At 46.5% G+C, this 12,194-nt stretch overlaps 1 protein-coding gene across 2 annotated transcripts in view; it reads right to left on the bottom strand.

Moving 5' to 3' along the window:
• Positions 1 to 12,194, bottom strand: part of SNCG (synuclein gamma) — a 49,808-nt gene that overhangs the window by 16,092 nt on the left and 21,522 nt on the right. For both annotated transcript variants that reach the window (XM_015425660.1, XM_015425659.1), the window contains exons 2-3: positions 10,457 to 10,498; positions 8,537 to 8,664 (exon numbers count right to left, since the gene is read on the bottom strand). In XM_015425660.1, the coding sequence (XP_015281146.1) occupies positions 8,537 to 8,664; positions 10,457 to 10,498 (170 nt within the window). The remainder of the gene's footprint in view (positions 1 to 8,536; positions 8,665 to 10,456; positions 10,499 to 12,194) is intronic.

The raw sequence follows: 12,194 nt of genomic DNA, 5'->3' as shown, positions 1-12,194 counted from the left end.
AGAAGAAGAAGAGATTGGATTTATATCCCGCCCTTCACTCCCCAAAGGAGGACAGGGGCCTCAGTGGGGTACAGTGCCAGAGAGCCCACCCCCCGAAGCCTCTATTTTCTTTTTGGCTACTGGCTGGGAAGAAGAAGAAGAAGAAGAGATTGGATTTATACCCCGCCCTTCACTCCCCAAAGGAGTCTCAGAGCGGCTTACAAACTCCTCCCCCTCCCCACGACAGACACCCTGTGAGGTAGGCAGGGCTGAGAGAGCTCTGCACTATTAAACTCCGCATCTGTTTAAATATATGCTGCCCCCTCGTTTTCGGGCTGAAGAGTTCCTGGTCTCTTCAATACAGTACTGGCAACAAAAGCTGAATCATCTTCTTTCCTCACAAGAACTCAAAGCGCAATCCTGAACATGGGTACATCTTTCTTAGAGCATTCATTTCAGTGGACTTAGAAAGGTGTAACCGTCCTTAGGACGGCACTGTTTGGTGTAGTGGTTAAGTGCTCGGACTCTAATCTGGGAGAACCGAGTTTGATTCCACACTCCTCCACTTGCACCTGCTGGATGACCTTGGGCAAGCCGTAGTCCTGATAAGAGCTGTTGTTGAAAAAGAGCAGTTTCTGTCAGAGCTCTCTCAGCCCCGCCTACCTCACAGGGTATCTGTTGTGGGGAGGGGAAGGGAAAGGAGTTTGTAAACCACTCTGAGACTCCCTTGGGTAGTGAAGGGCGGGGTGTAAATCCAATCTCTTCTTCTTCTCTTCTTCACTGTGTATTTCCCAGTCTTTCAAGCCACTCTGCCTGCCTTCTTTTGCCAGACCTCATTGGCGAAAGAGAAGATATGAAACACAGAGGTTCTTGGAGCTGGCCATGCATCCCTAACAACTTCTAAGTTAGCCGCAATATATTATTTATTCAATGCATTCATATCCTGTTTTTCCAGTTCACTTCAGTGGATAGATTCACTTGGGGGGGGGGGAGAGTAACTTTGGCTACATGTAGAAAATGAGCACACAAAAAGTCGCTTTGGCTACACGTAGAAAGCGAGCACATGTACCCAGGCCAAGGATGGCTCTATCAGACTACTTTTGTATCTCTGCCAAACTATGAAGCGTGCCAGTTTGGTGTACTGGTTAAGTGCGCGGACTCTAATCTTGGAGAACCAGGTTTGATTCCCCACTCCTCCACTCGCAGCTGCTGGTGTGACCTTGGGTCAGTGTCAGCTAGCTGCCGTGTTTTGCTTGTTCCCTTCTCTGCTCCTGGCACTACGGCGCATGCCTCATAGCTTGCTCGCTGCTCTGCCGTTTGCCGTAAACAGCGATAGGGAGACCGTGAGAACCGGTGCTGCCAGACTGTGTTATCTGTCTGACCTTGTGAATTCTTGCTGAATTCTATTATAACAATGCTCACCACGCATCTACGGGCTTTCACCGTTCAAAGCTGCTCTTGGTTATGACAGTCCCCCGATCCCCTTTCTGACTTCAACACCGGGGTCAGGGGGGGAGGCGTCCGAATGGAGTACCACATTGAGGGAGGCGTGGCCGGAAAATCTGCAAAACCTTGGACATGGCCAAAGCCGCCTACAAATATCAGGCTGACAAGAAAAGGGTGGAGGGTTGGGTTCTGCACCCTGGGGATTCTGTATATGTGTCTACAAAAGATCTGCGACTTTCCCAGTCTTGTCGGAAGCTGGCATGGAAATACATTGGGCCGTTTAAATTAAAGTTGTAAGGTTGATTAATGATGTGACGGTAGAATTGGACTTGCCTAAGAAAGAATGTCCATCCGATTTTCCATTTCAGTTTATTGAGGCCCTGTCCTGCAACTAATCCATGGCGCCCGGAACCAACAGTGCCCCCTCCTATCCTGGTGGAGGGTGAGGAACATTATGAAATATCCGACATTCTGGACTCTAAAGTGAAACGTGGACAATTGTATTATCTGGTGGAATGGGTGCATTGGGGTCCCCAGCATCGGGAGTGGGTGGCGGGTAAAGATGTACGGGTCCCTAATCTCCTGCGGAAGTTATATGTCCGGTTCCCGGAGAAACTGGGAGGTCTCCCGTCAGCTCCGGGAAGTGGTTGATGTGCTTTTGAGGGGGCAGGATGTCAGCTAGCTGCCATGTTTTGCTTGTTCCCTTCTCTGCTCCTGGCGCTACGGCGCATGCCTCATAGCTTGCTCGCTGCTCTGCCGCTTGCCGTAAACAGCGATAGGGAGACCGTGAGAACCAGTGCTGCCAGACTGTGTTATCTGTCTGACCTTGTGACGGGGGGAGGGCTTGTGTTCCACCGCAGGTGTGAATTTTTCGGCTCTCATGGGGCACTGAGACTCTCCCGCTTATTATGTAACCTCCCGCTGGGACAATTCCCACGCGCACACTCGGATTTCATTTACTTAGCCATTTGCCTCATCCTGCTATATGTAGGGATGTTTCCGCCCCAGGGTCATTCCTAACCATAATCTTGTGGACATGGTAAGAGACTTGTAGTCTAATAAAGCATAACGCTTCCCTGGAAATGTGTGTGGAGATTTACTTGCTGTTGAACCTGACAGTCAGTTACAAGTTCTTTCAGTCCTGTTCTCTCAGGGGCAGTCCTCGAAAGAGCTCTCTCAGCCCCGTCTACCTCACACGGTGTCTGTTGTGGGGTGGGGAAGGGAAAAGGAGATTGTAAGCGACTCTGAGAATCCGAGTGAAGGCGGGGTATAAATCCAATCTCTTCTCCTTCTCCTTCTTTCTTCTAGTCGAGTCATTATTGTTCACAATTGTGGTTGGAAGTATTATCAAGTTGCAGATGACATGATGAACCCCCCATAAGGTTTTCAAGGCAAGAGCCATTCAGAGGTGGTTTGCATCATGACGCTGGTATTCCTTGGAAGTCTCCCATCCAAATATTTGCCATGGCTGACCCTGCTTAGCTTCCAAGATCTGATGAGATGGGGCTAGGCCAGGCTATCCATGCCAAGTCGTTGTTCACGGTGTGCACACATTTCCCCTCTTCTACAGAGGTCTTCAGGAGCTGTGGTGGCTCAAGTGGTTAAGACGCTGAACTGCGGGCTGTGGAAGGTCGGTAGTTCAGCAATTCGAGACCTGAGTGTGCCACATGACGGAGTGAGCTCCCGTCTCTAGTTCCAGCTCCTGCCAACTTAGCAGTTCGAAAGCAAGAAATTGCAAGTAGATAAATAGGTACCACTTCGGTGGGAAGGGAACAGCATTCCATGCGCCTTGGTGTTTAGTCATGCCGGCCACATGACCACGGAAACGTCTTCGGACAGCGCTGGCTCTTCGGCTTTGAAACAGAGATGAGCACAGCAACCCTAGAGTCGGACTAGACTGGCTTTCGAGCAAGGGAACCTTTATCTTTACCTTTACAGAGGTCTTCAGTCAAACATTTGGGAAGCACTAACACATCTGAGAGCTAAGTGGGCCAGAATCTGTAGTGTGCCCAGGGTTCAGGCAGATGAAAATCATGCCTCTCATTCCCCACCCATCAAGTGCAAATGGCAGGATCATGCAGCCTCACTTTGCCTTGGGGCTGTGCAGGGGGGAAAGCAGGAGTTTCACTCTTCAAATACCACTACGTTTGCCCCACAAGCCTAGAGAAAAATGTCCTGTCCTTTTAATAAAGGATTAACGTTTGATCATTTGATAATAAATTATACTAAACGTGATAAATTTGATAATAAATGTGTAAACATAGTCTGCGGGAGCTCTTCATGGCATGGAGGTAAATAGCATCACCTGGGATGTAACATCCATTAAGCCTCTATTAAAAGGACAGAACATTTTTTTCTCTCCAGGCAGTTGCCAAACCCAACTACCCTTTGGTTTTACTTTCTGAATGGCTCCTTCCTGCTCTGCTGTTAGCACTTTAAAGGAGAAAGGCCCGTGTTCTTTAGAACACCCCCCCTTCTCCTTTAAATGCTAGTGAAACAGCAGGGAGCTCTGTTTTGAATCATGAAACCAAGTGGAGGTTGAAGGGTTAAACACACTCTCTCTCTCTCTTCCCTGCCCAGGCCGTGGGGCAAATTGAGGCCGCGTGAGCAGTGTTCCCTCTAAGCTGAGTGAGTGTGAGTTAGCTCACAGTTTTTTAGCCTCTGGCTCACACATTTATGTCTCAGCTCAGGAAGGATGGCTCCAGAGCAAACTAATGTATGCAGTAGCCAACTCGCTTGCTCACAACTTTAAAGCCAGAAGCTCACAAAGTAGAAGTTTTGCTCACAAGACTCCACAGCTTAGAGGGAACATTGCGCGGCGTGAGCCTGCAATTGTATTTATTTTCTTCATTTTGTTCATTCATACCCCAGTTTTCTCCCCAGCGGGGAGCCAAACCAGATTACAACATTCTCCTTTCCTTCATTTTATCCTCACAACAACTGCTTGAAGTAGGTTAGGCTGTGAATGGGTGACTGGACAAAGGTCACCCAGCAAATTTCCATAGCAGAGTAGGGATTTAAAGCTGGGCCTCCAAGCTCCTAGCCTGACACCTTAACCATCACACCACACTGGCACTCAGATTGCATTTTTATCAGGTTGAAGAAGCCTCACAATCTTTCTTTCATCTGTTGGGTTTCCCTTTCCTCATCTAGTATGTCTTCCATTTAAATGTGGAAATAAACTTGGTTTAAGAAGAAGAAGAAGAAGAGATTGGATTTATACCCCGCCCTTCACTACCCAAAGGAGTCTCAGAGTGGCTTACAAACTCTCCTTCCCCTACCCTGTGAGGTAGGTGGGGCTGAGAGAGAGCTCTGACAGAAACGGCTCTTTTTTCAAGAACAGCTGTGCCAGAACTATGGCTTGCCCAAGGTTATCCAGCAGGTGCGAGTGGAGGAGTGGGGACTCAAACCCGGTTCTCCCAGATTAGAGTCCACGCACTTAACCACTACACCAAATTGGCTCAATATATAATCAATATATAAGTAAGAATATCTGGCTTTTATCAAGATGAACCCTGAAAAAACAAGTAAGCCCAGAAATGGCAAAAATCTTATGGATCTGTCAACTAAAAAAAAAAAAAAACCGTTTAAAATGAGTTGCGATTCGTATTGACTTTTCTTATAGGCATGTGGTTCACACAAGTAGGGTCTTTACAAAGGTACACTAGTATTTGTTGTGTTTGCAAAGCTAAAAACATCCCCGAACATTAGAGGCATGTTAACATGCAACCGATGCACATAATCAGCAGAATTCAGTCGGTAGGTTGGTTGTGTTTCAATAAGCAATTAAACTATAGGACACATTCAGTGCCCGAATACACGCGACACTAGTCAGGAGGACACGGTTGCCCAGCCCAACTCATTGCCACACTGTGTATCTGTGTAACTTACATTGAAAGCGTTGTGTTGTTCTGCACTGCTCCGAAACCTGCAAGGGGGGGGAGGGGCTGCAGGCTTCCCTCCGGCACCATTTTCACCCGCAGAAAGGGAGTCAGAGGGAGGTTCAAATAGGCCCCTGTCAGGTAGCCCTGTCATAGTTCTGGAACGTGGAGGGGTACCCTCTCTCTCGTTCTCAGGTCTATCCTGCTCAGCTACTGTGTGCTATCTTATGCTTGACCCTGTAGATGTTCCAGCTGCCGTTTCCACGGCTGGGAAACATAAGAACATAAGAGAAGCCAATGTTGGATCAGGCCAAAGGCCCATCCAGTCCAACACTCTGTCACATAGTGGCCAAAAATACCAGGTGCCATCACCAGTGGGGCCAGGACATTAGAAGCCCTCCCACTGTTGACCCCCCCCAAGCACCAAGAAGACAGAGCATCACTTGCCCCAGAGCCCCTAGCTATACCTTGTGGCTAATAGCCACTGATGGACCTCTGCTCCATATGCTTATCTAATTCCCTTTTGAAGCCGTCCATGCTTGTAGCTGCCACCACTTCCTGTGGCAGTGAATTCCATGTGTTAATCACTCTTTGGGTGAAGAAGTACTTCCTTTTATCCGTTCTAACCTGACTGCTCAGCAATTTCATTGAGTGCCCACGAGTTCTTGTATTGGGAGAAAGGGAGAAAAGTACCTCTTTCTCTACCTGCTCTATCCCATGTATCATCTTATAAACCTCAATCATGTCACCCCTCAGTCATCGTTTCTCCAAGCTAAAGAGCCCTAAGCGCTTTAACCTTTCCTCATAGGGAAAGTGTTCCAACCCTTTTATCATTCGAGTTGCCCTTTTCTGCACTTTTTCCAAAGCTATAATAAGGTGTGGTGATCAGAACTGCACACAGTATTCCAAATGAGGTCGCACGATTGATTTATATAGGGGCATTATGATATTGACTGATCTGTTTTCAATACCCTCCTAATAATCCCCAGCATAGCATTGGCCTTTTTTATTGCAGTCACACACTATCTCGACATTTTCAGTGAGTTATCTACTACGACTCCAAGATCTCTCTCTTGATCAGTCTCTGCCAGTTCAGACCCCATCAATGTGTATTTATATTTAGGATTTTTGGCTCCAATGTGCATCACCTTGCACTTGGCCACATTGAACCCCATTTGCCATGTCGACACCCACTTGCCCATCCTTGACAGATCCCTTTGGAGTGCCTCACAATCCTCACTGGTTTTCACCACCCTGAACAACTTCGTATCATCCGCAAATTTAGCCACTTCACTGCTTACTCCCAACTCCAAATCATTAATGAACAAGTTAAAAAGCTTTGGACCACATACTGATCCCTGCGGTACCACACTGTTTACCACCCTCCATTTTATCCTCACGGCAACCCTGGGACTTACATTCGGCTGAGAGCAGGTGATTGGCCCAGGGTCATTCAGTGAACTTCACGGCGGAGTAAAGATTTGAAGCCAGGTCTCCTAGCTGGACACTCTTCTTGCCAATGCACCACATGAACTTCCTAATCTTCCTCTGCAATGGGATCCACGGAGCACATTCTAGCGTCTACTGTCAATTTGTGTAGGGAGCTATCCAGGGCCACTGAGCCAAGCTCAGTCAGCATCCAACATGGACAAATAGTATGCCTTAGACACCTGAGGAGCATACTGGAATCCAATGCCAGGTGTTCTTCACCACAAAACTTGACGCGAAAGGCATTCCCTGACCGTCAGAAGTTCACTGAGCTATAGGATTCAGGCAATGAAATATAAATCAGGCTTCTTCCAAGGCAACAGCTCGGTTAGGTATATGCTACTTATAATCAACAAAATACTAGAAATTGGTTTTGAGAAGTGCTTTACATTACTGAAAGACCAGACAGCAGAACACTATGTCCCTCCCCCACCACCACAAGAATTTCTTCTAAAGAAGATTGCAGCCAAGAAAGAAACCATGTTTTCTTGGAGACTCAGGACAGAAGAACATGCGTTATAACTCAAGTTATAAGCGACGTGTTATGAGGCAAACCAGTGTTTGCTTGATAACATGGATGAGGAGTGAGAGGCATTTGTAGGTAAGAAAGGATGTGTAGGACCATGTAACCTTATTTCTCTCCCATTCCTCCCACACACCCTTGGCTTATAGACTGGAAATAAACCTTGCTGAGGGCAAGGAGAAAAGGGGGGAAATTTGCAAGAAGGAGTCAAGTATTATGTATTTGATATATGTATTATGTACTCTCTCCACAGTTGTTCTCAGATAAAAATTACTTAATGGCCTTCTCCGCATCCCCATTTCCCTTGCTTGTAAGTTCCTGTTTCTTTTTGGGGGAAGGTTCTGCTCCGCATGTGTTTTGATCCCCTAGTGGTCAATTTAATATTACAGCGGTTTATGTCCAGCATATCTCCCTGGAGATCTAAACTGCAGGTTTTTATGCCAGACATAAAGTGGTCTGATATTGAATTGACCACTAGAGGGTGAAAACCATAGGCAGAGCAAAGAAAAATGAGAAATGCAGAAAAACTCAATATAACAGTACCCCCCTTCCACTCACAGATTCTCCCCAGCAAATGTTCCCAAACACACAAAGGCCTGGGTCACACGGGCAGGAAAATGCGGGGGGGAAGTGTGGCTGTTTGCCCCGGGGCAAAATAACACGTGGTTGCGCCAGCAGACATACCGTGGAGGTCCCATGGAGGTCCCATGGAGGTCCCGTGGAAGGGGGGAGGTGCCGAGCACACCACAATCCTGCGCCGCGGCAAAGAAGCAGCATGGCAAATGGGTGTTTTTTTCGGACACCAAAGTGTGCGCATGCCCCGTTAGGTGTTTGTGCGCATCCCATGGACAGTTGAAAAGAAAAAACCTTTATATGAGGGGGCATGGGCAGGCGCCGGAACTACCACCGGAAACGCAATCAGATGCCCGCCCTTGCCGGAAACTAGTACCTCCGAGGTACTAGTTTTTAACCGCCCATCTCCAGCGGGAAGCCTCGGGTTCACCACGGGAGCTCTATGCTTCCCAGATTTGGCGGTGAGATCGCACCCAGAAAATCCGCCTATCTTCCGTCCCTCTAGCGTGCCTAATGCTCCGTGTGACCGCAGCCAAAAGCATGTTTGCTGGATGACACTAACACACAGGCTGGGAAGATGTGTTTGCTGAGGTAATGTGTAATTTGGTCCTTTAAGCATGTGGCAATGCTGGAAGAGTGCACTCACCCTTTTAACAACCCCAGTGCTGGCTACAACAGTCTCTGCTCCTTCTACAGTCTGTTTTGCCACCGTGTTGACGCTGGATACCACAGATTCGCCCACCAGATTGGCCTGCTCTTTGGTCTTTTCCGCAACTAAGGGTTTTAACAGAAATAAAAAGAGTTACAAGTCAAGGCGAAACCTTCTCTCTTTCTTCCTGCCTTTCTTAGAAGACTACCACCATAAACAATCGACAAGGTTTAAGCTACAGCTATTACAACAGCCTCATTTTTAAGCATTTCTTAGGGTGCTTCCACACAGGGATGATTCCTCTTTGGTGATTCACTGTTTTTATCTGTTATCTCCTCACATTCACCATTTCCCACCATCTGGACCACCAGAGGGATTCTTGCTGATTTACTGTTCTAGTGATATACCTGGATGTGGGTGGGGAGTTCTGGAAATCTGTACTTTTCTGTGCACGTGTGGGCAGACCTGCTTTGACTCCCATCTCTCCTGGAGTTGGAGAAACATTAGAACAAACCTCTGGAAGCCACAGGACATGATAGAAGAAGCATGGGTGGAGTGTCTCAAAAAAAAATCCCACTCCAGTTTGAATGCCAAGGAGAAAAAAACCCTTCCAACTGGAAGAAGCCATAATAAAGGGAAGTAATAAAATGGGGGTGGGTGGGAGGTGCTTCTGAATTTCTTGCATTGTGCGGGAGGTTGGACAAGATGGTCCTTGAGGTTCCTTCTAGCTCAGTGCTTCTATGTTACTTTCCCTCTGTGCTGGTCTCCCCTCTTAAATTGTTTGGGGGAAACAATCACAAAAATGACACTTAAACTAGATTATAGTATAGCTTAGCACACGTACGATTCTGTGCTATGGACCAACATGTAATGTTATCTCACCAGTTCCAAAAGACTATAGAGCAGGGGTGTCGAACTCATTTGTTATGAGGGCCGGATCTGACATAAATGAGACCTTGTTGGGCCGGGCCATGTGTGTCATGAAATGTAACGCCAGGTAGCGGAGATATCAACTTTAGAAAGGTCACAAACACAAAGGGTTTTTTTTAAACTTAAAATAAAAACATGCTTAAAACATCGGCACTCTTGCAATATTTTGTTTATTTAACAGTGTCTGATAACTGACATCTCTTGCTCTGAATTACTGCATCAAAATGTCTGTGCTGTTGCAATCTTGAGTATGCTGTTCAGGTGTGTAACTGTAAGCTGCAAACCTATGATGAAGCAGCAGCAGAACTGGAAGCAGCAGCAGAAAACAGCCAATTCTACTGCAGGCCTGATAGAAGCTTTCCGGGGGCCTCATCCGGCCCCCGGGTTGCATGTTTCACACCTCTGCTATAGAGATTTTAAAAAATGAGAATCCTACCTAGAGCTTGTGTCGGGAAGCTAGTTGTGGTGTATTCAATGCAAGGCAAACTGTATGTGAATCACCCTATTGAAACACCATGTGAAGCTTCATCCTGGGCTAGGATCCAAATCCCTCCAATCATATTGGTAACCCAGGAAGAACCAGCCAATCAAGTACCAGCAAGCTCCTTCAGCGGGAACTAATGTGATTGGACCTTAACTCTACAACCTCATAGATTGATATTGTACAATAGGGCGTGGCTACATTAGCCGGGAGAGTTTAAAAGTGGAACAGCTTCAATGCGACTATTCTGTTAAGTGGGCGACTTAACACTAGTGAAGCCAAATTTAGGAGACAGCTTCAGATGGGTAGCCATGTTAGTCTGTAGTAGTAGCACAAACTTGGATGAAGTGAACTTTGACTCCTGAAAGCTTATACCCTGGAAAATGTTGTTGGTCTTTCAGGTGCAACTGGGCTCAAATTTTGTAGATTTAGGAAGAATCTTTTGAGCAAGGAAAACCTAGCTGTACGTTGGAACTCATCAACCTTGGAGTGAACTGTGCTCTTACCTGAAGTGACGCTCTGCACAACTCCCTCTTTGGTTTTGTCCGCTGTGGAAGAAACAAACTCCATTAACATTGTTTTAATAGATTCTTTTATAGACATGCTGGAACACGAAGGTGAAGGAGGCCGGCAAAATGGAGAAGACAAGTGTTAATCAAACAAAAGACGATTCCTTGCGTCCCAGATGTTGTGACTTTTCAGACAAGTGGTGTGTGCTCGAGGGCTCCTTAAAATCCACGAAACAAATCAAAGCTGCCTTGTAGGTTAGACATAAGAGTTACATGTTCCCCATTCCCACCCTCCCGCAAATGAAAACAAAAAGAAATGGGAAATGTGTGTATGTCCAAGAATAAACATAGGCAGGAAAACAACATTGATCCAGTTCTTATACGAATAGCTGGACCCAACTAGTGAGAAAAACGCAGGGCTCTTTTTGTAGCAGGAACTCCTTTGCATATTAGGCAACACACACCCTAATGTAGCCAATCCTCCAAGAGCTTACAGTAGCCCCTGTAAGAAGAGCTCTGTAAGCTCTTGGAGGATTGGCTACATTAGGGGTGTGTCGCCTAATTATGCAAAGGAGTTCCTACTACAAAAAGAGCCCTGCGATGACATCACTTCCTGTGCAATGCTGGCGAGGAGGCCTGGGCCTTTCTCTTTCTCGAGGTAAGTACCCCCTGCTGATCCGCTGATTGGCACCTGGTGCATCCTTTTTTAAAAGCTGGGGTTGGCGATGTACTGCATGGAACTGTTTGGCCATGGCAGACGACAATCACTTGGAGATGCGGCAAATTGGCATGAGAAGAGACGCAGGGCTCTTATTGTAGCAGGAACTCCTTTGCATATTAGGCGACCCACCCCTAATGTAGCCAATCCTCCAAGAGCTTACAGCAGCCCCTGTAAGAAGATCTCTGTAAGCTCCTGGAGGATTGGCTACACTAGGAGTGTGTCCCTTAATATGCAAAGGAGTTCCTGCAACAAAAGGAGCCCTGAAATTATACCTTTGTGTAGGAAAAGGCATGTGCTTGTGTGTTACTTACACACACAGGCCCCCACTGTGAATGTACTATACTCCCACATGGGGGCCCAATTTGCGTGATGGTTTGATGGCGTGCCTGGGCTGGATGGTAAATAACACCCATTAAACTCCTGTTTAAGCGACTGCACATTTCCCCTCCAGGCCAGTTGGCAACCTCCTCTCCCACCTTCCATCAGAACCCTCAGTTATATGGAAGGACTGAATTAATGTGGAAGGAGAGGAAAGAGCTTATCCCTTCTATGTCCTGTTGGAGTTTCAAGTTGCTTGCACTTCAGTCATTACAGAGTTAAGTGTTGTTTGTTAGGAAACAGGATGTTACGTTACATACTGTATTCTACAGTGGAAAAGTTTGTGGGAGTTGTTTACTCTAATGAAGTGATCTGTAACCTTTGTATTGGTCAGCTAACAACGTGTTTGTGGAAATGCTTTGATCTAGCATTCATGTATTCACAAGCTTTATGGCTCTTTGTGTGAAACAGACAGGAAGCTCCCCTCTAGAAGTCGAAAGATAGTTAGACAGATGTAGCTCTTAGCATTTAGTACTGAAAGTAACTGCAAGTATGTAAGCTTTTCATTTTATTTCTTTTATCCAAAGTACCTTACCCATGCTTTATTTTGTTTTGTAGTAAAGATATTTTTCTTTTACTAATGTGGCTCTTGTGTTTGCAAAACGACCATCGATCTTGAATCTCAGAATCCCAACA

This window comes from Gekko japonicus, unplaced genomic scaffold (assembly GCF_001447785.1).
Source record: "Gekko japonicus isolate JY-2015 unplaced genomic scaffold, Gekko_japonicus_V1.1 scaffold1137, whole genome shotgun sequence".
Lineage (NCBI taxonomy): Eukaryota > Metazoa > Chordata > Lepidosauria > Squamata > Gekkonidae > Gekko > Gekko japonicus.
Note: the sequence above shows the minus strand (reverse complement) of the source record. Positions and strands in the feature narration are given on the sequence as shown.